This window comes from Haliotis rufescens, unplaced genomic scaffold (genome assembly GCF_023055435.1).
Source record: "Haliotis rufescens isolate VD_foot unplaced genomic scaffold, xgHalRufe1.0.p SCAF_4, whole genome shotgun sequence".
NCBI classification, from domain to species: Eukaryota; Metazoa; Mollusca; class Gastropoda; order Lepetellida; family Haliotidae; genus Haliotis; species Haliotis rufescens.
In genome coordinates this window covers 2,844,988-2,871,032 of record NW_025964112.1, presented here as the reverse complement: position 1 = coordinate 2,871,032, position 26,045 = coordinate 2,844,988, and the positions used below count along the sequence as shown (strand labels likewise).

Genomic DNA, 26,045 nt, shown 5'->3' with positions numbered 1-26,045 from the left:
TATTTATTTAACAATACACCTGTATCTACCTGAAGTTGTATTTATTTAACCTGAATCTCCCTGCAAGTATTTATTTAAAAATACACCTGTATCTACCTGAAGTTGTATTTATTTAACCTGAATCTACCTGCAGGTATTTATTTAACAATACACCTGTATCTGTGTTTTTACTAATACACCTGGGTCCACCTGCAGCTGTTGTGTCTACAACCACGGGGAGTATCTGATAACGGGGAGTCAAGATGGCAGCATCAAGGTTAGTCAAAACAGGACACACAACACTAGAGTGTTTCTCTGTTACTTTACTCTGGAGGACATGTGCAGTGGACGTTATTCCTGTGTATCATTCGCTTGGACTACTTGGATGTTTTGAGTGTATATTTGATAATATCTGTATGTTCCAGGTGTGGAATGCTGTGGTGTTCACACAGGTGCACACGTTCTCCGGCCACCATGGGGCCATCACAGGTGAGTCACAAGAGTGAACTGGGTTGTGTTGGCGGCCACATTTTACAATTAAGGTACAACATTGTTTTCATTTGCATATTGTTTTTGTGCTCGATTCCTGTCATTTCTGAAAACAAGGCATCAAAGTCAATATCGCTCAATAAATCGATTTCGTTCACCTCAGTAATTTTACAGAATTCATTTTTTTCGCTTACGTTATTAGTATTGATAGATAGCCATTCCATATCCAAATCACCGCAAGGACAATCCATTTTGTTTCATCTAGCAGCTGGATGACATCAATCACCAGAATTTTATTTATTTATAAGTCAAATGAAAAGTTACAAGACCAGGCAAAAATACTTAATTAATTATATTGCTGATAAATGCAGGTATTAAAAAGAAAATAGAAAAACGAGTTAATTGTAAACACTGATTGAGAATTCGGGGAAACCCCGGAAAGTAGTTCCAGCAAAAGTTCAGACTATCAATTTCACCAAAAAAATGTTCACATCATGTGAACTTTTTTTTGTCCGTACACAGGTGTGTGAACTCCAAATATCAGATCATGTGACTACCCTTTCAGCCAATCAGCATGAAAGAAACGGTGTAAACTTCAATGTATGAAATTATTCACACTCATCATTATGACAGAATCTGTCCTGTGAATGCGAATCAGAGTTCCAGACTGTCGGGATCAGCATCTCCTGATAAACACCTGACCGTCATTTCTAAACAATATGTGTCTCAATTAATCCTAGCTTAACCCAGGTGGATCCTAGTCACCTGGATCGACCTCTATTTCGTCAGTTGAGTTGTCAGCATAATCAGGTGACCAGGACACACAACAGTGAATCACCCTGTGTTCTTGTGTGGTTCAGGTTCTTGGTAATAAGAAGCATATTGGTTGTAATTCCTGAGCTGTTTGATGGGCATTACTTAGTTGACAGATGACAAAGTACAGGCTACGTTTCGGTATAGATCCTTATACCGTTGTCAAGCAAGGATCTATACCGAAACGTTGTCTTTACAGTATTAAAGAAGTTGTTATCCATAAATTGTGTCTACTTTGTTGTATTTCCTGACAATCCAGTCCTCAGAAATAAAAGTATTTACATTTCAGCCTTGCAGACCCACAGAACTGACCCACTCTTGTTCTCCAGTTCTATGGACGGTTCTGTTCAAATCTGGAGGATGGACAACTTCAAGCGGGTAAGTAGAAAAATTGTCCTTCCTGCTTATTGCATGAAATATGATTTTTAATCTTTTCTTATAGAATGATACACATGTTGTCTCCCCTGTTGTTACCCAGTTTTAATGGAGTGAGTGCAACAGTTGTCTCCCCTTTTTATAGGGAGAAAAAGAGTTGTTTCCCTTCTTTATAGTAGTATGAGTAGTGGTAATTGGATTTAGGGCAAAAGTGGGCCAAGTAAAGGCCTATTTGGAGCCAGCACATCACTCCGATTAAAACTGCAAATGTTGACCCAGTGTGGAATATGAACAGTTTGCAGTTTGAAGAAAAAGTACACATAAACATACAATAGTTACTTTTTACCCCTCCCAATCCTAGGAGCAGGTGATCTGTGCAAGGAACTCTAAAACTTCCTCTTTGTATAGATAATACATGAGATTTGTCCCCAATCTCATTAAAATCAGACCTTAATTCTCGCTACCGCTAAACAAAGATCTGAAAACATCCCATTTGGGGTCAAGTCAGAACGACCTTTCATCCAACCAATCAGTGCGTCGCTTACCAGATTATGAAAGTGACAGTCAGAATGTGATTTCTAATCATGCAATCTCGAAAACTTTAACATGAGGTATTCCGAACGATAGTTACGGGTTTAACGACTGAATCCTTACATTCTAGACCATCTATTAGCCATTCCAGAATGTTTTTTGTTCAGGTTTCAAATTTGTAATTGAGAATTTGACAAAATATGTTTCAAAGCTTAGTCGCCGAATTTGAAATTAGTGCAGTAAAGCACGAGAAAGCTGCCCTCTGATTGGTCATTCCATTGGTCGATCAAAGTTTGTGCAAGGTCGGTCTGACGTGACCCGTAATGGGATGTCCTCAGATCTTTGTTTAGCGGTAGCGAGAACTATGATCTGATTTTAGTGAGATTGGATTTGTCCCCTTTATATAGAGTAACACAAGAGTTGTCTCCCCTTCTAATGGCGTGAGTACAGGAATTGTCACTTCTTCATCTGGAGTGAGGTGCCAATTAGTTCTTGAAACAAGGGTTTGTCTGTCTGTTACTTGTGTCATGTTTCAGTTCATGAGACTTGACCTGGAAGAGCCAGACCTTCGTCTGTTACTGGTGTCGTGTTACAGTTCATGAGACTTGACCTCGTCTGTTACTTGTGTCATGTTACAGTTCATGAGTCTTGACCTGGGAGAGCCAGACCTCTATCTGTTACTTGTGTCATGTTACAGTTCATGAGTCTTGACCTGGGAGAGTCAGACCTCTATCTGTTACTTGTGTCATGTTACAGTTCATGAGTCTTGACCTGGGAGAGTCAGTCCTCCATCTGTTACTTGTGTCGTGTTACAGTTCATGAGTCTTGACCTGGGAGAGTCAGACCTCTATCTGTTACTTGTGTCATGTTACAGTTCATGAGACTTGACCTCGTCTGTTACTTGTGTCGTGTTACAGTTCATGAGACTTGACCTGGGAGAGTCAGACCTCTATCTGTTACTTGTGTCGTGTTACAGTTCATGAGACTTGACCTGGGAGAGTCAGACCTCTATCTGTTACTTGTGTCATGTTACAGTTCATGAGACTTGACCTGGGAGAGTCAGATCTCTATCTGTTACTTGTGTCATGTTACAGTTCATGAGACTTGACCTGGGGTAGCCAGACCTCTATCTGTTACTTGTGTCATGTTACAGTTCATGAGACTTGACCTCGGGGAGTCAGACCTCTATCTGTTACTTGTGTCATGTTACAGTTCATGAGACTTGACCCAGGAGAGTCAGTCCTCCATCTGTTACTTGTGTCATGTTACAGTTCATGAGTCTTGACCTGGGAGAGTCAGACCTCTATCTGTTACTTGTGTCATGTTACAGTTCATGAGACTTGACCTCGTCTGTTACTTGTGTCGTGTTACAGTTCATGAGACTTGACCTGGGGGAGCCAGTCTTCACCATAGAGCTCCTGGGTGAAACGCGATTGTTCTGTCAGCTTCAGAAAGAAATGAAGCTGTACAACTTGAACCAGGTGAGTGAATCCTCTGCTTCTGCTTCTGTTGAATAGGGTGGGTATTGGAGGTGTAAAGTGTGTCACAATATTTTATGATGCATAAGGCTGTATTGCGATACATATATTGTATGATTCTAAATTTTGAATTCAGAAGCAATCTGACATTAAGGTATGAATTGAAGTTCATAAATAGAACAAAACAAGATGCTGGTACAATATGATGTTTTCTTAGTCAATATACACACAGCTATCTTGGGGCCCTGGATGTGTGCTCCTGGCACCGAAGGCATTTGGCAAGTATATAACCTTTAATGCTAGAAATCGCTATTTGAAATCACCCGATATATCAAGCATGAAAAAATGATATTGTGATAGGTATCGTGGAAAGAATGAACCTCAATTTATCGATATACCGCACACCCTTACTGTTCAATGAGGCTGGTGATGATGGGGATGTTAATGTTCTGCTGCGACACTGACAAGATCTGTTGATGTGATGGAAGGGAGCACCAAACCTGCTGCAACAATAAGACTTTGAATTCACACCATCACCTCCATCAGCTAAAGGGAGATGTGTGTCATGTGAATGATGCATTTGTTTCATGACTGACGGTGACCCTTCAGCTGCAGGTGTATGTATGTTGTACTAGAAAGCCCTCAGTGTGTGTCTTTAGTGCCCCTGCAGCACCAGCCCACCAGCCCCTGGACCTGTCAGTGTCTTTAGTGCCCCTGCAGCACCAGCCCACCAGCCCCTGAACCTGTCAGTGTCTTTAGTGCCCCTGCAGCACCAGCCCACCAGCCCCTGGACCTGTCAGTGTCTTTAGTGCCCCTGCAGCACCAGCCCTCCAGCCCCTGGACCTGTCAGTGTCTTTAGTGCCCCTGCAGCACCAGCCCACCAGCCCCTGGACCTGTCAGTGTCTTTAGTGCCCCTGCAGCACCAGCCCACCAGCCCCTGGACCTGTCAGTGACACAGATAATGACACATGTGACATGATGCGTAAGTTTTGTTCCCGTTGCTTGACCACCATCTTGTTCCAGTTCTTCAGTCTGTTTGCGCCGGTGGAGTCCACAGTTCACTTCCTGCACCGCATCCCGGGGCTCCGAGGAAAACCCTCGCGAATCTTGGCATCATGCCAGGTAAGGCCAACTTATTAATTTTATCATTTGGTAATTAATTTGATCAGTTGTGTAACTTCAGAGCCAGGTTCATGGTATGTTTCGGAAACTTAGATATGTCTAAAGTAAGAGTTCAACTGTAACACGTTTTTGGTCAGTTGGGGTGCTGCATGATAAGAAAGAATCCTTTTCCAATGAATGGGGGACAGAGGTGGAGTTCTTCCTCTATGTGTATTCATTCATTCGCCACGTCAACTTGACACTAGTGCACCGGAGCTGTTCACATTTATTAGGGAAAGAAATCGATCTATGTACTCATAGCATCACAGGTACAAATGGAACCTGGGACAGTTGGTTGCAGCAAGCGAACACACAACCAACTGGCCACCCTTCCAACTGCAAGGATGGGAGATCCATTGGGTCATATGTCACAGCAGGATTTCTCTAAAGTTTGTTTGGCCGCAGTGACGACGCCTTTAACTCCGTTTAACCCTATCCAAGTTTGATGGTGTTTCCTGGAGCAGAATACCAAACTTTTCAAGACATACTTGAAAGCAAATGCCTCTTAGAATTTTTCAGAATCATTCTTGGAAATCAGTTCAAATTGTATGGATCTGTCCAAGATATTTCTCTGGAAATGTTTCAAACCTAAACAATTATTCTGCCTATTGTCGTAATGCTATTTTTGTCATGTATACTTCCAACAGACAAGTTTGGCATGGAGGGGAGTTTCTGCACTGGTCATCAACAATCAGAACATTCAGTCAACTTGATACTTGTTGATAAGCTGGGGTCGGGCATCCACACAAACTCTCGTACATTGTTGAATGTTGTATTGCAGGATGGCAGTGTGCGGTTCTTCTCCCCTGTCAATGGCCTGACTATCACCATTGTCTACCCGATGCCCACCTTCCAGGTAGGATGTAGATCATACTGTACAGGGGTGGCATGGTGGCGGGGTGGCGGGGTAGCCGGGTGGCGGGGTGGCGGGGTAGCTGGGTGGTGGGGTGGCCAGGTTGCAGGGTAGCGGGTTGGCGGGGTGGCAGGGTAGCCGGGTGGCGGGGTGGCGGGGTAGCTGGGTGGTGGGGTGGCCAGGTTGCAGGGTAGCGGGTTGGCGGGGTGGCAGGGTAGCCGGGTGGCGGGGTGGCGGGGTAGCCGGGTGGCGGGGTGGCCGGGTGGCGGGGTGGCCGGGTGGTGGGGCAGCCGGGTGGCGGGGTGGCCGGGTGGTGGGGCAGCCGGGTGGCGGGATGGCCGGGTGGCGGGGTGGCCGGGTGGTGGGGCAGCCGGGTGGCGGGGTGGCCGGATGGCGGGGTGGCCGGGTGGTGGGGCAGCCGGGTGGTGGGGTGGCCGGGTGGTGGGGCAGCCGGGTGGCAGGGTGGCCGGCCGCGGGGTGGTGGGGTAGTCGGTTGCGGGGTGGCAGGGTAGCCGAGTGGTGATATGGCAGGGTAACCGGGTGGCCGGGTGGCGGGGTAGCCAGGTGGTGGGGAAGCAGGGTGGTGGGGTAGAGGGGTGGCGGGGTGGCCCAGTGGTTAAAGCATCCACTCGACATGCTGAAAATATGGGTTTGATTCTCACATTGGTACAATGTAAATCCATATTCACTCACCAGTGCTAGTGCTCTTATTGGTAGAAATAAAGGTCTTGAGTACCCGTGTCTGGCACTAGATGTGAATTTTGTGGTAATAGGCCAAAGTCAACATTTTGTCTTTTTATTTATCGTCAAATTATGTCTAGACCCTCTTCTGTTCCTCTAATGTGTTTGAGAAGTGAAGATGTGAGTTATCTCCCATGGCTGGGTACTTGACAAGCTCTTGAACAGATCGAGTGATACCCCATTCGTAGAGCTCTCTATACTTTTGCTGCCACCAGTCACAGCTCCCCACTGTGCTAGGTTTCCTGCAGCCATGCTTGGAGTTGAACTTGCAACTGGCTGACTGTCAGGATGATTGTCAAAATATTTTTTTCCCAGCTGAATTATTTTGATGTTTTTGTCAATTTGCATTTTATGTGAAATTATCTCCCCTGGTAGGGTTGGTGACAAGCTCATCCCAGTGCGTGACACCTTTGTTGCACTCTCAGTAACATCGCTATGTAAGCAGCCATTACAAGTATCTTGAAATTTGCCCTCTAACCTTAAATGTAGTAATGTTTCTACTTTGTTTATGTCTTTCGGAATCCATCACAATTATTTTTGAAAAGGTTTATGACTGACCATATTTCCCAGATGAATTTACCTTTTTGTTGTTTGATCAGATTGATTTGATATTGTAAACAAACGGAAAATCACCAAACTTCCCTCTTATATTTTACCATACCAATTACATGATAGTTGCGCAGTCGGGTAGCCTAGTGGTTAAATTTTAGCTCGTTACGCTGAAGCCCGGGGTTCAATTCCCGTGGGTACAATGTGTGAAGCCCATGGTGTCCCCTGCCCTGATATTGCTGGAATAGTGCTGAACACTCACTCTCTCACATGATAGTTGAAATGAATAAAAATTCAAATTGACACCCAAAGCTGGAATAAGGGTATTCGGCGTCAGGGCAGTCATCACTTGTTTGAAAACATAACGGTCAGTCTGTTGCAAGTTCAGCTCCAAGCATGGTTGTGGCCACCTATCACAGTGTGGAGCTTTGACCTGGGGCAGCGATAACATAGAGAGCTCCGCGAAAGGGACATTGCTGTGGGGATTGTGGGTAGGCAAGTCCGTCGAGTGTTAGAGAAGTGAACATATGAGTTACTTCCCCTGGTTGGATACCCGCCCGGAGCTGCAACATTGGTACCTGATCCTTTTACTTTAAGGTTATGATGTATAATGATGTCTGCACCTTTCTGGTTATGAAACTTGTGTTCTGCAGGTGTTGAGGTGTTTTGTGTACAATGTGATGGACGACCTCCTGTACACCTTGCTGCTGGATGGGGAAGGTGAGTCAGTGAGTGGGAGACAGGGACATGGTGAGTGAGTGGGAGACAGAAATGATGAGTTAGTGAGTGAGTGGGAGACAGGTTAATGGTGAGTGAGTGGGAGACGTGAAAATGGTGAGTTAGTGAGTGAGTGGGAGACAGGTATATGGTGAGTTTGTGGGAGGCGTGAAAATGGTGAGTTAGTAAGTGAGTAAGAGAGAGGGAAATGGTGAGTTAGTGAGTGAGTGAGTGTGTGGGAGACAAAAAAGGAGAGTTAGTGAGTGAGTGGGAGACAAATGGTGAGTTAGTGAGTGAGTGGGAGACAGAAATGGTGAGTAAGTGAGAGACAGAAATGGTGAGTTAGTGAGTGAGTGAGAGACAGGAAGATGGTGAGTTAGTGAGAGACAGAAATGGTGAGTGAGTGAGAGACAGATATGGTGAGTTAGTGAGAGACAGAAATGGTGAGTGAGTGAGAGACAGATATGGTGAGTTAGTGAGTGAGTGGGAGACAGGAAGATGGTGAGTTAGTGAGTGAGTGGGAGACATGGAAAGGGTGAGTTAGTCAGTTTGTGATAGACAGAAATGGTGAGTTAGTGAGTCAGTGATAGACAGAAATGGTGAGTTAGTAAGTGCGTAAGAGACAGATATGGTGAGTGAGTGAGTGAGTGAGTGGGAGACATGGAAATGGTGAGTCATGGTCATGTTTAACAAACTGATGCTGAACATGTTTATGACACCATCTGAATATTTCCTGCTTTATGCTGAACCACATTTGAATTTGTCCACAGTGCTGGTCCTAGAGTGTTCCAGCAACCCGTGTCGGGCCGTGAGGATCCTCAGACCGGAGGCGCAGCCCAGTGAAGTGTTGGACCTGGCACTCGTCCAAGTGGTCAGTACACGCTCCCATATCACACAGAACAAAAAAGCTTTTTAAAGTTATTCTGTGTCTAGATATTATATTCATTCGAAAATTTAAAATCACTTTAAATGAGAACTTTCACTCTGATACGATGTCTGAGGCAGCATGAAAGATGTGATGTGAGATCGGCAGACCTTAGTGATGCTGCACCACTCATGGAAATTTCATGTTTATGTCATCAAGTGACCTGATAAAGTTGGTATTTTCCTGAGTAGCGCATATACAAATATCCTCTGTTGTATTGTGCTGCTGTTGACTTAATGACTAGGAATTTACAACGCTGTGTCATATGTGAAATATGTCCTTAACATTTTCAGACAATCTGTGGTATCATGGAGGCCCTTGTGTTTGGAGGTCTTAGAAATGGACAGGTTGGTTAAATATATAATTGTTACGAAAATAATGATGATAATGGTAGGCTGAGACCTGATCACAGAACAGTGTGGGTATGATAAAAGCTCTTGATATTATTACACTGTTCAGTAGATATATACATGTCTCTCTCACCTAGCCTTCTCAGATCCCATAACACTGGAAAATATGCCCTCCCTTACTATAAGTGAATTACCTCACTCCAAGTAAGAATACATGTCCAAATGCCACCAACACATACTTGTCTCCCTGTGGGGATTCCGGGTAAGAATATAGGTCCCCAGCAACACATGTTTGTCTCCCTGTGGGGATTCCAAGTAAGAATACATGTCCAAATGCCACCAAAACATACTTGTCTCCCTGTGGGGATTCCGGGTAAGAATACATGTCCGAATGCCACCAACACATACTTGTCTCCCTGTGGGGATTCCGGGTAAGAATACATGTCAAAATGCCACCAACACATACTTGTCTCCCTGTGGGGATTCCGGGTAAGAATACATGTCCGAATGCCACCAACACATACTTGTCTCCCTGTGGGGATTCCGGGTAAGAATACATGTCCGAATGCCACCAACACATACTTGTCTCCCTGTAGGGATTCCGGGTAAGAATACATGTCCAAATGCCACCAACACATACTTGTCTCCCTGTGGGGATTCCGGGTAAGAATACATGTCCAAATGCCACCAAAACATACTTGTCTCCCTGTGGGGATTCCGGGTAAGAATACATGTCCAAATGCCACCAACACATACTTGTCTCCCTGTGGGGATTCCGGGTAAGAATACATGTCCAAATGCCACCAAAACATACTTGTCTCCCTGTGGGGATTCCGGGTAAGAATACATGTCCAAATGCCACCAACACATACTTGTCTCCCTGTGGGGATTCCGGGTAAGAATACATGTCCAAATGCCACCAAAACATACTTGTCTCCCTGTGGGGATTCCGGGTAAGAATATAGATCCAAATGCCACCAAAACATACTTGTCTCCCTGTGGGGATTCCGGGTAAGAATACATGTCCAAATGCCACCAAAACATACTTGTCTCCCTGTGGGGATTCCGGGTAAGAATACATGTCCAAATGCCACCAAAACATACTTGTCTCCCTTTGGGGATTCCGGGTAAGAATACATGTCAAAATGCCACCAAAACATACTTGTCTCCCTGTGGGGATTCCGGGTAAGAATACATGTCCAAATGCCACCAAAACATACTTGTCTCCCTGTGGGGATTCCGGGTAAGAATACATGTCCAAATGCCACCAAAACATACTTGTCTCCCTGTGGGGATTCCGGGTAAGAATACATGTCCAAATGCCACCAAAACATACTTGTCTCCCTGTGGGGATTCCGGGTAAGAATACATGTCCAAATGCCACCAACACATACTTGTCTCCCTTTGGGGATTCCGGGTAAGAATACATGTCCAAATGCCACCAACACATACTTGTCTCCCTGTGGGGATTCCGGGTAAGAATACATGTCCAAATGCCACCAAAACATACTTGTCTCCCTGTGGGGATTCCGGGTAAGAATACATGTCCAAATGCCACCAAAACATACTTGTCTCCCTGTGGGGATTCCGGGTAAGAATACATGTCCAAATGCCACCAACACATACTTGTCTCCCTGTGGGGATTCCGGGTAAGAATACATGTCCAAATGCCACCAAAACATACTTGTCTCCCTGTGGGGATTCCGGGTAAGAATACATGTCCAAATGCCACCAACACATACTTGTCTCCCTGTGGGGATTCCGGGTAAGAATACATGTCCAAATGCCACCAAAACATACTTGTCTCCCTGTGGGGATTCCGGGTAAGAATACATGTCCAAATGCCACCAACACATACTTGTCTCCCTTTGGGGATTCCGGGTAAGAATACATGTCCAAATGCCACCAACACATACTTGTCTCCCTGTGGGGATTCCGGGTAAGAATACATGTCCAAATGCCACCAAAACATACTTGTCTCCCTGTGGGGATTCCAAGTAAGAATACATGTCCAAATGCCACCAAAACATACTTGTCTCCCTGTGGGGATTCCGGGTAAGAATACATGTCCAAATGCCACCAACACATACTTGTCTCCCTGTGGGGATTCCAAGTAAGAATACATGTCCAAATGCCACCAACACATACTTGTCTCCCTGTTGGGATTCTGGGTAAGAATACATGTCCAAATGCCACCAAAACATACTTGTCTCCCTGTGGGGATTCCGGGTAAGAATATAGATCCAAATGCCACCAAAACATACTTGTCTCCCTGTGGGGATTCCGGGTAAGAATACATGTCCAAATGCCACCAACACATACTTGTCTCCCTGTGGGGATTCCAAGTAAGAATACATGTCCAAATGCCACCAAAACATACTTGTCTCCCTGTGGGGATTCCGGGTAAGAATACATGTCCAAATGCCACCAAAACATACTTGTCTCCCTGTGGGGATTCCGGGTAAGAATACATGTCCAAATGCCACCAAAACATACTTGTCTCCCTGTGGGGATTCCGGGTAAGAATACATGTCCAAATGCCACCAAAACATACTTGTCTCCCTGTGGGGATTCCGGGTAAGAATACATGTCCAAATGCCACCAACACATACTTGTCTCCCTGTGGGGATTCCGGGTAAGAATACATGTCCAAATGCCACCAAAACATACTTGTCTCCCTGTGGGGATTCCGGGTAAGAATACATGTCCAAATGCCACCAAAACATACTTGTCTCCCTGTGGGGATTCCGGGTAAGAATACATGTCCAAATGCCACCAACACATACTTGTCTCCCTTTGGGGATTCCGGGTAAGAATACATGTCCAAATGCCACCAACACATACTTGTCTCCCTGTGGGGATTCCGGGTAAGAATACATGTCCAAATGCCACCAAAACATACTTGTCTCCCTGTGGGGATTCCGGGTAAGAATACATGTCCAAATGCCACCAAAACATACTTGTCTCCCTGTGGGGATTCCGGGTAAGAATACATGTCCAAATGCCACCAAAACATACTTGTCTCCCTGTGGGGATTCCAAGTAAGAATACATGTCCAAATGCCACCAAAACATACTTGTCTCCCTGTGGGGATTCCAAGTAAGAATACATGTCCAAATGCCACCAAAACATACTTGTCTCCCTGTGGGGATTCCGGGTAAGAATACATGTCCAAATGCCACCAACACATACTTGTCTCCCTGTGGGGATTCCGGGTAAGAATACATGTCCAAATGCCACCAAAACATACTTGTCTCCCTGTGGGGATTCCGGGTAAGAATACATGTCCAAATGCCACCAACACATACTTGTCTCCCTGTGGGGATTCCAAGTAAGAATACATGTCCAAATGCCACCAACACATACTTGTCTCCCTGTGGGGATTCCAAGTAAGAATACATGTCCAAATGCCACCAAAACATACTTGTCTCCCTGTGGGGATTCCGGGTAAGAATACATGTCCAAATGCCACCAAAACATACTTGTCTCCCTGTGGGGATTCCAAGTAAGAATACATGTCCAAATGCCACCAAAACATACTTGTCTCCCTGTGGGGATTCCAAGTAAGAATACATGTCCAAATGCCACCAAAACATACTTGTCTCCCTGTGGGGATTCCAAGTAAGAATACATGTCCAAATGCCACCAAAACATACTTGTCTCCCTGTGGGGATTCCAAGTAAGAATACATGTCCAAATGCCACCAAAACATACTTGTCTCCCTGTGGGGATTCCAAGTAAGAATACATGTCCAAATGCCACCAAAACATACTTGTCTCCCTGTGGGGATTCCAAGTAAGAATACATGTCCAAATGCCACCAAAACATACTTGTCTCCCTGTGGGGATTCCGGGTAAGAATATAGGTCGCCAGCAACACATGTTTGTCTCCCTGTGGGGATTCTGGGTAAGAATATAGGTCTCCAGCAACACATGTTTGTCTCCCTGTTGGGATTCCGGGTAAGAATATAGGTCTCCAGCAACACATGTTTGTCTCCCTGTTGGGATTATGGGTAAGAATATAGGTCTCCAGCAACACATGTTTGTCTCCCTGTTGGGATTATGGGTAAGAATATAGGTCCCCAGCAACATATGTTTGTCTCCCTGTGGGGATTCCGGGTAAGAATATAGGTCCCCAGCAACATATGTTTGTCTCCCTATGGGGATTATGGGTAAGAATATAGGTCCCCAGCAACATATGTTTGTCTCCCTGTGGGGATTCCGGGTAAGAATATAGATCCAAATGCCACCAAAACATACTTGTCTCCCTTTGGGGATTCCGGGTAAGAATATAGGTCCCCAACAACATATGTTTGTCTCCCTGTGGGGATTATGGGTAAGAATATAGATCCAAATTCCACCAAAACATACTTGTCTCCCTTTGGGGATTCCGGGTAAGAATATAGGTCTCCAGCAACACATGTTTGTCTCCCTGTGGGGATTCCGGGTAAGAATATAGGTCTCCAGCAACACATGTTTGTCTCCCTGTGGGGATTCCGGGTAAGAATATAGGTCTCCAGCAACACATGTTTGTCTCCCTGTTGGGATTACGGGTAAGAATATAGGTCCAAATGCCACCAACACATACTTGTCTTAAGAGGCGACTAAATGGTTTGCGACAGTCAGACTCTGTGACTTATTGCATGTCCTTGTAAATCAGTTGTGTGGAAGATGCTCTTGATGTCAATCACTTGATTGTCTGTTCCAGACTTCAATATTTGCAGACTATTTGCCAGAGTGTGCTGTTAAACAACAAACAAACAAATAAACCTAACAAGTTTTGGGAGCTAATTGTACAAGTCAGTAGTATGGTCGCTGCCAAGAGATATGATACAGTCATATAAGGCATTGCTATACAGAGTTGCATCCCTTAGGAATTGCCAGGATCCTGTGACTTAGGGTTTGAGTTGTGTTAAACCAGCTTACTCACCGTGAGTCCTTGTTTCTCATGCATGTACAGACTAATGACATCATCATGTCGTGCCACCAGATCTGTCTGCTTGATGCCAGACACTATCACATGCCGGCATCCACTCAGGCTCACCACGGCCGTGTCACATGTCTGGAGGCGTGTCCAAACATAGCCCACAATGCTCTGGGGCTGGCTAGGGACCATGCATATATCCTGTCCGGGGGCACAGACTACCTTGTCCGTCTGTGGAGGGTTGACGATCAGGCTGACATCATCCGCCTCAGCCTTGTACAACAGGTGAGTGTAGCTGAATCTCACTGAGACATGTTCCTGGAAGTAAGTCAGTCATGTCACATTGCAGACATTAAGAATATATACCTTTCTTGAAGACCCATAACAGTGTCACTAAGCCTTCTTCACACATAAAGTGAGGCTTGTATTTTATATTAAAAGATCCAGGAAGTCGGGCATTGGTTTGCAGTGGAAACTAAACTCAATGAACTAAACATTAACTTACATTGTAATCAACTAAACATGAAATCCCCCTGTAATCAACAAAACGTGGAATCCCCTTGTAATCAACTAAACGTGAAATACCCTCGTAATCAACCAAACGTGAAATCCCCTTGTAATCACCTAAATGTGGAATCCCCTTGTAATCAACTTAACGTGAAATCCCCTTGTAATCAACTAAACGTGAAATCCCCTTGTAATCAACTTAACGTGAAATCCCCCTGTAATCAACTAAATGTGAAATCCCCTTGTAATCAACTAAATGTGGAATCCCCTTGTAATCAACTTAACGTGAAATCCCCTTGTAATGAACTAAATGTGGATTCCCCTTGTAATCAACTTAACGTGAAATCCCCTTGTAATCATCTAAACGTGAAATCCCCTTGTAATCAACTTAACGTGAAATCCCCCTGTAATCAACTAAATGTGAAATCCCCTTGTAATCAACTAAATGTGAAATCTCCTTATAATCAACTAAACATGAAATCCCCTTGTAATCAACTAAAGGTGAAATCCCCTTGTATTCAACTAAACGTGAAATCCCCTTGTAATCAACTAAATGTGAAATCCCCTTATAATCAACTAAACATGAAATCCCCTTGTAATCAACTAAAAATGAAATCCCCTTGTAATGTAATGAACAATGAAAATGTAATAAGATAAAATGAAATCGATTTTAAACTTAAAGTGAAGTTGCTGTTTGATTAGGGTAATATAACAATGTAAATGGGTAACTCTCTCAACTATTGCTATTCTATTCTTTTCTGTACTATTCTAGTGTTATTTTGTAACTTAGAGAGAGATATTCATTTACTACTTGCCCATATGAACGCCAGAAGCCAGCTGAAACTCACTGTGTCCAGAGCGTGCGCAGTTTACGCTCACCCAGCAAGAAGCATGTGCTGCATGCCAACTTTAACGCTATCTGCGATGCTGTTGTGTACCCATGAATCAACCACCGTGTCCAGGAACCTGACACTTGTTCCCGGACGCTCCAGAACACAGCTAATCATGTAAACGTGCTGTTGTGTACCCATGAAACAACCACCGTGTCCAGGAACCTGACACTTGTTCCCGGACGCTCCAGAACACAGCTAATCATGTAAACGTGCTGTTGTGTACCCATGAATCAACCACTGTGTCCAGGAACCTGACACTTGTTCCCGGACGCTCCAGAACACAGCTAATCATGTAAACGCGCTGTTTGTTGCAGTTTGAGTTCAGCAGCGCCCTCACCAAGCTGGTCCTGTCACTGGATGTAATGTGTGCCACCTTCAAAGCCAATCCCAGGTACTCCAATATCAGACAGAAACATGAAAGTGGAATACTTGAATGTTAAATGTCCTTAAGATAACAGTGCTATATCCATGTGCGTTGTGTTCCCTGTGGCTGGAGATACTAGGGCTGGGACAAGTCAACACTTACCCCCTATTACCCCACCTTACCCAGGTTCCTGACCCCCTATTACCCCACCCTACCCGGGTACTTGACCCTGTTACCCCACCCTACCTGGGTACTTGACCCCCTATTACCCCACCCTACCTGGGTACTTGACCCTGTTACCCCACCCTACCTGGGTACCTGACCCTGTTACCCCACCCTACCTGGGTACTTGACCCTATCCCCCACCCTACCTGGGTACTTGACCCTGTTACCCCACCCTACCTGGGTACTTGACCCTGTTACCCCACCCTACCTGGGTACTTGACCCCCTATTACCCCACCCTACCTGGGTACTTGACCCTGTTACCCCACCCTACCTGGGTACTTGAACCTATTACCCCACCCTACCCGGGTACCACACCCCCTATTATCCCACCTTACCCAGGTTCCTGACCCCCTATTACCCCACCTTACCCAGGTTCCTGACCCCCTGTTACCCAACCTTACCCAGGTTCCTGACCCCAATATTACCCCACCCTACCAGGGTACCTGACCCCCTGTTACCCGACCCTACCCAGGTAGCTGACCCCCTGTTACCCCACCCTACCCGGGTACCTGACCCCCTGTTACCCCACCCTACCTGGTTACCTGACCCCCTGTTACCCCACCCTACCTGGTTACCTGACCCCCTGTTACCCCACCCTACCTGGTTACCTGACCCCCTGTTACCCCACCCTACCTGGTTACCTGACCCCCTTTTACCCCACCCTAACCAGGTAAGTGACCCCCTGTTACCCCACCCTACCCGGGTGCCTGACCCCCTGTTACCCCACCCTACCTGGTTACCTGACCCCCTTTTACCCCACCCTAACCAGGTAAGTGACCCCCTGTTACCCCACCCTACCCGGGTGCCTGACCCCCTGTTACCCCACCCTAACCAGGTACCTGACCCCCTCTTACCCCACCCTAACCAGGTACCTGACCCCCTATTACCCCGGCCTACCCGGGTACCTGACCCCCTATTACCCCACCCTAACCAGGTACCTGACCCCCTATTACCCCGGCCTACCCGGGTACCTGACCCCCTATTACCCCACCCTAACAGGTTCCTGACCCCCTATTACCCCACCCTAACCAGGTACCTGACCCCCTATTACCCCAGCCTACCCCGGTACCTGACCCCCTATTACCCCACCCTAACCAGGTACCTGACCCCCTGTTACCCAACCCTTCCCGGGTACCTACCTCTTTTACCCCACCCTACCTGACCCCCTGTCATCCCACCCTAACCAGGTACCTGACCCCCTGTTACCCCACCTTACCTGACCCCCTGTCATCCCACCCTAACCAGGTACCTGACCCCCTGTTACCCAACGCTAACCAGGTAGCTGACCCCCTGTTACCCAACCCTACCCAGGTACCTGACCCCCTGTTACCCAACCCTACCCGGGTACCTGACCCCCTGTCATCCCACCCTAACCAGGTACCTGACCCCCTGTTACCCAACGCTAACCAGGTAGCTGACCCCCTGTTACCCAACCCTACCCAGGTACCTGACCCCCTGTTACCCAACCCTACCCGGGTACCTGACCCCCTGTCATCCCACCCTAACCAGGTACCTGACCCCCTGTTACCCAACGCCAACCAGGTAGCTGACCCCCTGTTACCCAACCCTCCCCGGGTACCTGACCCCCTCTTACCCCACCCTAACCAGGTACCTGACCCCCTATTACCCCACCCTACCCGGGTGCCTGACCCCCTGTTACCCCACCCTACCTGGGTACCTGACCCCCTGTTACCCAACCCTACCTGGGTACCTCACCCCCTGTTACCCAACCCTACCTGGGTACCTCACCCCCTGTTATCACACCCTACCCAAGTACCTCACCCCGATTACCCAACCCTAATTGGGTACTCACTGTAGTTGAGTTGGGTGCAAAATGTCTATTTGTGAGTTGTTTTACCAGAGCTCTGCAAAAACTATTTAGAGACACGTAAAAAACAATCTCATCATGCATCCCCTGAAGTTGACTGAAGCTTTATCTTTATAAAATGAGAAGCAATACATCAGAAAGAAATGTGAACATTAGCGACTTGGAGTGTAGCCATGGAGTTTTATTGTTGTGGTCATTAAAACAGTATATCACGTGACTAACCACAGGTTCGGGTAGTCCTATGGGTACCTGGGTGCTACTCAGTACCACCCTGACCCGAGTACCCAAGTGGCTCATCCCTTCCTAGGAGATTCCACCAATTACTGACAGGAATCATTCAGAGGAATAAAGACCACTGCGGCAGAAAACAACATTCACCCACTTCCGTTGTGTCCCTTGAAAATGAAAACTCAGCTTGAGAGTGAGTGAGTGAAGTGGGTTTAATGCAGCTTTAGTACTGTTCGAGCAATATTACATCAGTGTCACCAGAAATAGGCTTCACACATCGTGCCCATGTGGGGAAACGAACCTGGGACTTTGTTTAAATGAGTAAACTACTTAGCTACCCAACTCCTCTTTCTAAGTGTTTTATACAGTCTCATCCTTTTCATGCTTAAAATATAAAAATAATAAAAATAATATTATCTTATATTTAATGACAACATCAAGCCATTGGTTACATGCATTATTTCCAGCCAAGATATCGTTGTGGAATATTTTCATTATTGTGGAAGACCAACAGAAGTCTGAATGTGCAGTGATTATTTCTTACGTGAAAAAACACTGTACTGCATTCTGTTTGACATTGGTTGAAGGGGGCACGGGTGGCCCAGTCGTCTAAGGCGCCGCAGAGTTGCGTCCCTTGGACACGCCAGAAACCTATGATTGTGGGTTCGAATCCCGATTCGCCTCGATTATGTTTCTAGGTTTGTCAGCACCATACCCGTGCTCGTGGGTTTCACTGAAGTGGTAAATGTCTAAGACCTGCATCACTTGGGGCTTTCCTCCCACATTAAGCTGACACGTTGCGATATAACTGGAATACTGTTAAAAGCGGCGTTAAACCGAACTCACTCACTCACTCACTCACTGACATTGGTTGAGTGAGTGAGTAGGTTTTTTTAATCTGTTTCTGGCAATATTCCAGTTATATCTTCATGGGGAATCCCGACCAGACTTCGCACAATGGACCAGAGTTAGGCGTACACAATCAGGAGATAAACCCACTGTGTTTTGATTGTGTGGTCATCTCATCATCATCAGACTTGTCAGTGTCAAGGTCAAGGACGTCAAAATTGTTGCCCAACACAGATGATATCGTTACGATGTCGAATTGATACAGTTCTGATTGGTTATCAGCAGCCATTGTTACATGTAGTCCATCAATAGATCCATGTATTTATATGCACGTTTATTGTTTGTAAAGACTTGTTAATGGAATTTGACACCTGATTTTAATCCCCTTTTGACCAATCAGAATCAAGCATTCTTCAATGTCCTTGTTGAATGAAGTGTGGTTCCTGTTGCAGTATACTGCAGATGTACCAGATCAACAAGTGCGTCAATCGGCAACACATGGAAACAACGCTTCAGTTGGTGCCAAAGTACCATTCACCGGACTATGACCACACGGGAGAGATCTCCGCCATTGACCAGTGTCCAGCTCTGCAGATATTTGTCACTGCCAGCTCGGATGGCTCAGTCAAGGTCAGACTTTTACCTTGGTTATCAACTCTCTTTAAAATCACACTTTTGACTCTGATATAATACATCTCTCTGTCAAAATCTTCCCAATCCACGTTGGAGGTCAAGTCACAGGAACTACCGTATTCGACGTAATAAGCGCCCAGGGCGCTCTCAAAATTAGAAATAGGGGGCTCTTATTAGAATATTATTTTGAGTTGAAAAATCGTAAATTTCGTTGTTTATGCTGACAGCCTGAAATGTTTATATATGACAGAAATATTTTTCCAGGATTTAATTGCCCATAATTAAGGGTGCATATAACATACGAGTATGTATTATACACAAATAAATAAGTCTTGTGTACATAAACCACTTCGAAGGGGTGCTAATTGAGATTGTTCACTAGCCAATATATTGGCAAATATCGCCGTGGGCGCTTATTAGAGCAGGGCGCTTATTACGTCGAATACGGTATGTGTTATCAGCCAGTCTGCGTGGAAGCTTGACCATTCCAATATGAGCATTCAAGACATTCGGAGCGGCATATTTTATTTCTGTCTTTAGAACACAAATGTAAATGTGCAGTTGTGAGTGGAAAATGTTAAGGGATGTTTCACACATTTTTTTTCCGGGCATACTATCGATAGAACATTTGTTTTGTGTGGGCGTTCATCATTCAGACGTTGCAAAATTTGGGCCAAAGGTGGTAGAGTGATGTCAAACAAAAAAGTGTTAGAAAGCTGACATCTGGTTCACAAACGTACACATCGTTCATCAGGCTGTCGAAGTTCACACGGGTTCGTTGGACATGTTCTGGAGGGGTTTGTCACAGAGAGGTATCGAATCAGATCAAAAGATTTTGATAAGACTGGTTATTATTCTGTTTTTTAGCTCACCTGATCCTAGTTTCCCAAAGCAATGTTACTGCCATGACTGTCAAAAGTTGCACCCCATTGCCACATCACATCAACGTAGCCCTTAGGAACAAGTTTCTGCCTCCAGCTTATGTTATTGACATTTGTTGACAGCACTTGACCATTGAAGCAGAAACGTGGCATAAACAAACACAACTTGTTACACTGGAACAGTTAGTTTGAGTGACTGTTGCTTCTGACATTTTAAGCTGGTATATGGGACCAGGTGAGCTACAGTGCCTAGGTGCAACAGCTGTAGCAGTGATGTTTTAGTTACTTCACTATTTATTTTAATGAAATTCTTATCTGCTAATTTTCAAATCCATGCAATTGGAAGAAAGGTTTATTTCATCTGGCCATTTTTTTGTAACCTATGTGCTGTCTTCAGATTTGGGACTTTGAAAACACCCTGATCCGGGAACTTGGCTTTGGGAAGCCACTGAACGGGGTCTGTTTCGCCAACTGCAGAGGAGACATCCTCATTGGTTTCGAGAACCATGTGGTGTATGTATCATACATGTCTAACATCTTTCTATTGTTCATGTATACCTTAAAGGTCATAGTTCAATATAAGGACTAAAAAAGTAATAGTCTTGGTTCTCAGGCACCGTCCACATCCAGATCGTCACACATTTCATTTTGATTTCGATACTCAACAGGGAATACATTTATGTAGGAAGGCCCTTTCCCAAGCTGATTGTACACAAGTGTTTATTTGGTTACACAAATGTTTATTTGGTTACACGAGTGTTTATTTGGTTACACGAGTGTTTATTTGGTTACACGAGTGTTTATTTGGTTACACGAGTGTTTATTTGGTTACACGAGTGTTTATTTGGTTACACAAGTGTTTATTTGGTTACACGAGTGTTTATTTGGTTACACGAGTGTTTATTTGGTTGTAACTAGATTGATCAACCAGCCACCCCAACACCCAAAAAAAGAAGGACACAGCCCGCCTGTACTATAATTTCAAAAACCATTGCCTGAAAACCAATTCTTTTATTTTTTTAAGGCTTAGAAGACAAAAAAGTTCACTGTTTTACATTACGGCTGTTTACTGAAGTTAGTTTGGGAATATATATTTGTCCAGCATTGTGGTTATTGTATCTTGTTTTACAGATCAGTGCCCATATTGAATTATCTCCCCTTGGACAAACTGGAGCTTGTGGCTGGGCTAATGTTTAAGGTGGGCCAGACTAAATACTATATCCCAAAGAACTTAAAGAACACCTGATTCTTTCATAATACTATCATGCCATGACACATTAACTGTAGTGGTTTGAAGCAATCATGTGTTCTGTGACTTCTTTGGAGTAGCACATCAACTGACTTCAGTGTGGGCTTTGTTACGATATGTAATATTCATCTTGTGCATCACGTCCCCAAATATGTCAATGGGACATCACGTCACTTCATGTACGGACTTCCGGAGTAAACCAACTTCAAACAGACGCCTCCTGTGATCTTTAGGTTATGAATCATCTCAAATACAACAAAACACATAACGAAACAGGCGTAACAGTTTCCAAACTGTGACATTGATATCAACAGGTTAAGAAACATTTACTATACCCTGCAGTGACAGAGTCAATACAATCTCAGATCCACAGGAAACTTATTTGCTGGTCACCAAACAGTCAAGACATTATTTGTTTTTTTCCCCAACTGCTTGAAGGTCAAACAAATTCTAAATGCATTTCTAATGTTTCCAAATAAAAACATAATTTTACTGCTATATTGTGAAAGTTCCAATGTGACTATTGCTTTGCCCATTGAATATCTACATTCTTGTATCTAAGTGAGAGCCACACTGCCATGATGCTATCGCTGTAGTAGACATGTTTTGGTTACCATACCAACCCTATTTTAGGTCCCAGGCATTTATATATATCTGTTACCGTATTTTCTTGAGAATAGTGCGCACTTTTTAAAAAAAAAACACAGCTGTGTAGAAGGGGGTGCGCATTATACACAAATTAATGAGTTTTGATGTTTTTTCCCCCCATGGAAGGACATTACCGTGAGCACGTAACACCAGAAATACCATGTCAACAAATCCATACTGAAGTTCGCAAATTATTCATGTAATTACACTGTCTGGCTATAAAAAGTGTTCTTTGTATATCTGGACTTATGTTTGTAACTTATTTCATTAATTTTATTCAAAATTCCTTTTAATTTTTCAAATTCATATAACTGCAACAAACATTTATTTTTAAAATAGTAAAGTAGTTGTTTAACCATACATCTTATCCTTACTTCAACATTTATTTCATAGAGCAGATCTTGTCATGAAGCTTCCTATATTATTTGGGGCGGTCGGGTAGCCTAGTGGTTGAAGCGTTCGCTCGTCACGCCGAAGACCCGGGTTCGATTCCCGACATGGGTACAATGTTTGAAGCCCATTTCTGGTGTCCCCCGCCGTGATATTGCTGGAATATTGCTATAAGCGGCGTAAAACCATACTCACTTACTCACTCCTATATTATTTACTGGTAGGTGAAATAGACTATGAATGTGTCGACGCCAGCTGACTGAGTGATTTGAATATGTAATTGTATCTAATTTGTCTCTGTTGGTGTTCCAGGATGACAAGAGGGAATCTCCCCTGACCTACAACCATCTGGCCCAACCCTGGTGAGGAAGTCAGGCTGATTGTTAAACACATTTAGGGAAGGGTCATCATAGATTCTAATAATATGTAATAACATATTTAACAAGTCCTTCCTTCAAAAACATGAGCTGTTAATGAAATATGTTACTTTGCAGGTAAGTATTTTTGCAGGACTTTAGTTATTGGTGCAGATCTTACTCTGGAACCCAAAGAGATGGATACTTAGGCCAAACCTTTTTTAAACTTCGTAAACTTGCCCACTCCAAAAAAATATAATGTGATTTATTTTTTTTAAATGAAAAGCAGTGGGATTTACTTCACCAACCATAAATAAGTAACATGTTAAAAAAACTCTTTTACTGTCGCTGTCAATATAAATAATTGAAAAAAAATATTATAATCAAAACCTGTTGAATACTTTCTTAAAAACTCTAACCCTACTTTATTTATTTTTATTTTTGGTACCTATCTAACTTTATTATTTTTTCGACCTATCGGCCTGAATTATTTGCCATGAATGCTAAACCTCCCAAGAAGGCTGGCCTTGCTAGATCAGTATCGTACTGATATATGTATCACATCTTCTATAATTTCATCAGATATCGGGGCGGTCGGGTAGCCTAGTGGTTAAAGCGTTCGCTCGTCACGCCGAAGACCCGGGTTTGATTCCCGACATTGGTACAATGTGTGAAGCCCATTTCTGGTGTCCCCCACCGTGATTTTGCTGGAATATTGCTAAAAGCGGCGTAAAACATACTCACTCACTCACTCATCAGATATTAAGCTCCAGCTCCCACATTATTATAGTCGTGAGTGAGTGAGTGAGTGAGTGAGTGAGTGAGTGAGTGAGTTGAGTTTAACACTTTGTACAGTATTTCACCCAGTATAATTGCTGGATGTTGGGGGAATAATGCCATGTTATGCAGGTCACAAGAACGGGTATAGTGCTGACATATCGGAAACATGTTAGGGTGAATCTGGGATATGAAGCCATGATCATAGGTTCCTGGCGAACCAAGGGGACACAACTCTGCTCAGTTTTTTTCAGCTGAGCCCCCATGCCCCCGACATATTAGAAGTACATACACCATGACACTGTGACACGACCCAATCCTTGTGTAGGTCATTAGATGTCTTCAAGGAGTTGCACTCTGTCTTGAGTTATGACATAATGTGTCGGAGACAGCCTTAAGAGGCTACAAGTGATCACACCTCCAGTTTTTAAGTGAATGTTTTTATGATTAGAATCATGGAGTTTTCCTGTCTGTCAGGATGAGATATGACTAGAAAGAAGAAACCACTTGCTCTCCAACTGGATTTATTTCCCCCTGACTTAGAACACTTGCCAGTAGCTGTTTCCAGTGTTTGTTGTGACTGGAGCCCAGTAAGCCCCTGAGGCTCATGCCACACATTGGGTTATTTGTTGAGTTTTATTTATGTCTCCCGATAAGACCTGAACTGTACTGTTTATGATTTAGTCAAGGTTTAAACTACTTGCTGCAAACATTCACAGTGCAAACTTGTAGCTCATTTGTGTGTGTGAAGGAAACAAGCCTTGGTGTTCAGAGGGCATTTTCTCTGTTGTGGAGGCCAGGTGGGTGGTCAGTTATTCAAAACATTCAGCAGGTGGCTGAGATCCAGGTGGGGAAGTTCAGGTGGGTGGGATAGAGATGGGTGAGAATAATTCCTATCCATTCCTCTGACAAGCTATGACATTCCTCTCCATTCCTTTGACATGCTATGACATTCCTCTCCATTCCTCTGACAAGCTATGACATTCCTCTGCATTCCTCTGACATGCTATGACATTCCTCTGCATTCCTCTGACAAAATATGCCATTCCTCTCGATCCCTCTGACAAGATATGCCATTCCTCCCCATTCCTCTGATAAGCTATGCAATTCCTCCCCATTCCTCTGACATTCCTCGACATTCCTCTGACATGCTATGACATTCCTCTCCATTCCTCTGACAAGCTATGCCATTCCTCCCCATTCCTCTGACATTCCTCTCCATTCCTCTGACAAGATATGCCATTCCTCTCCATTTCTCTGAATTGCTGTGCCATTCCTCTCCCTTCCTCTGACAAGCTATGCCATTCCTCTCCATTCCTCCTACAAGCTATGCCATTCCTCTCCCTTCCTCTGACAAACTATGCCATTCCTCTCTATTCCTCTGAAAAGCTATGCCATTCCTCCCCATTCCTCTGACTTGCTGTGCCATTCCTCTCCCTTCCTCTGACAAACTATGCCATTCCTCTCTATTCCTCTGAAAAGCTATGCCATTCCTCCCCATTCCTCTGACTTGCTGTGCCATTCCTCTCCATTCCTCTGACAAACTATGCCATTCCTCTCCCTTCCTCTGACAAGATATGACATTCCTCTCCATGCCTCTGACAAGCTATGACATTCCTCTCCCTTCCTCTGACATGCTGTGCCATTCCTCTCCATTCCTCTGACATGCTGTGCCATTCCTCTCCATTCCTCTGACAAGCTATGCCATTCCTCTCCATTCCTCCTACAAGCTATGCCATTCCTCTCCATTCCTCCTACAAGCTATGCCATTCCTCTCCATTCCTCTGACAAGCTATGCCATTCCTCTCCCTTCTTCTGACAAACTATGCCATTCCTTTCTATTCCTCTGACATGCTATGACATTCCTCTCCATTCCTCTGACAAGATATGCCATTCCTCTCCATTCCTCCTACAAGCTATGCCATTCCTCTCCCTTCCTCTGACAAACTATGCCATTCCTTTCTATTCCTCTGACATGCTATGATATTCCTCTCAATTCCTCTGACAAGATATGCCATTCCTCTCCATTCCTCTGACTTGCTATGCCATTCCTCTCCATTCCTCTGACAAGCTTTGACATTCCTCTCCATGCCTCTGACATGCTCTGACATTCTTCTTCATTCATCTGACATGCTGTGCCATTCCTCTCCATTCCTCTGACATGCTGTGCCATTCCTCTCCATTCCTCTTACAAGATATGCCATTCCTCTCCCTTCCTCTGACAAGCTTTGACATTCCTCTCCATGCCTCTGACAAGCTATGACATTCCTCTCCCTTCCTATGACATGCTGTGCCATTCCTCTGACATGCTGTGCCATTCCTCTCCATTCCT

At 44.6% G+C, this 26,045-nt stretch overlaps 1 protein-coding gene across 1 annotated transcript in view; it reads left to right on the top strand.

The window, feature by feature from the left end:
• Positions 1 to 26,045, top strand: part of LOC124149916 — a 95,902-nt gene that overhangs the window by 2,651 nt on the left and 67,206 nt on the right. The window contains exons 5-19 of the mRNA XM_048382328.1: positions 196 to 256; positions 405 to 468; positions 1,571 to 1,659; positions 3,561 to 3,668; positions 4,689 to 4,787; positions 5,608 to 5,682; positions 7,623 to 7,689; positions 8,457 to 8,557; positions 8,905 to 8,958; positions 13,951 to 14,169; positions 15,599 to 15,675; positions 19,232 to 19,409; positions 20,691 to 20,806; positions 21,425 to 21,491; positions 22,893 to 22,942. Coding sequence (XP_048238285.1) covers positions 196 to 256; positions 405 to 468; positions 1,571 to 1,659; positions 3,561 to 3,668; positions 4,689 to 4,787; positions 5,608 to 5,682; positions 7,623 to 7,689; positions 8,457 to 8,557; positions 8,905 to 8,958; positions 13,951 to 14,169; positions 15,599 to 15,675; positions 19,232 to 19,409; positions 20,691 to 20,806; positions 21,425 to 21,491; positions 22,893 to 22,942 — 1,425 coding nt within the window. The remainder of the gene's footprint in view (positions 1 to 195; positions 257 to 404; positions 469 to 1,570; positions 1,660 to 3,560; positions 3,669 to 4,688; positions 4,788 to 5,607; positions 5,683 to 7,622; positions 7,690 to 8,456; positions 8,558 to 8,904; positions 8,959 to 13,950; positions 14,170 to 15,598; positions 15,676 to 19,231; positions 19,410 to 20,690; positions 20,807 to 21,424; positions 21,492 to 22,892; positions 22,943 to 26,045) is intronic.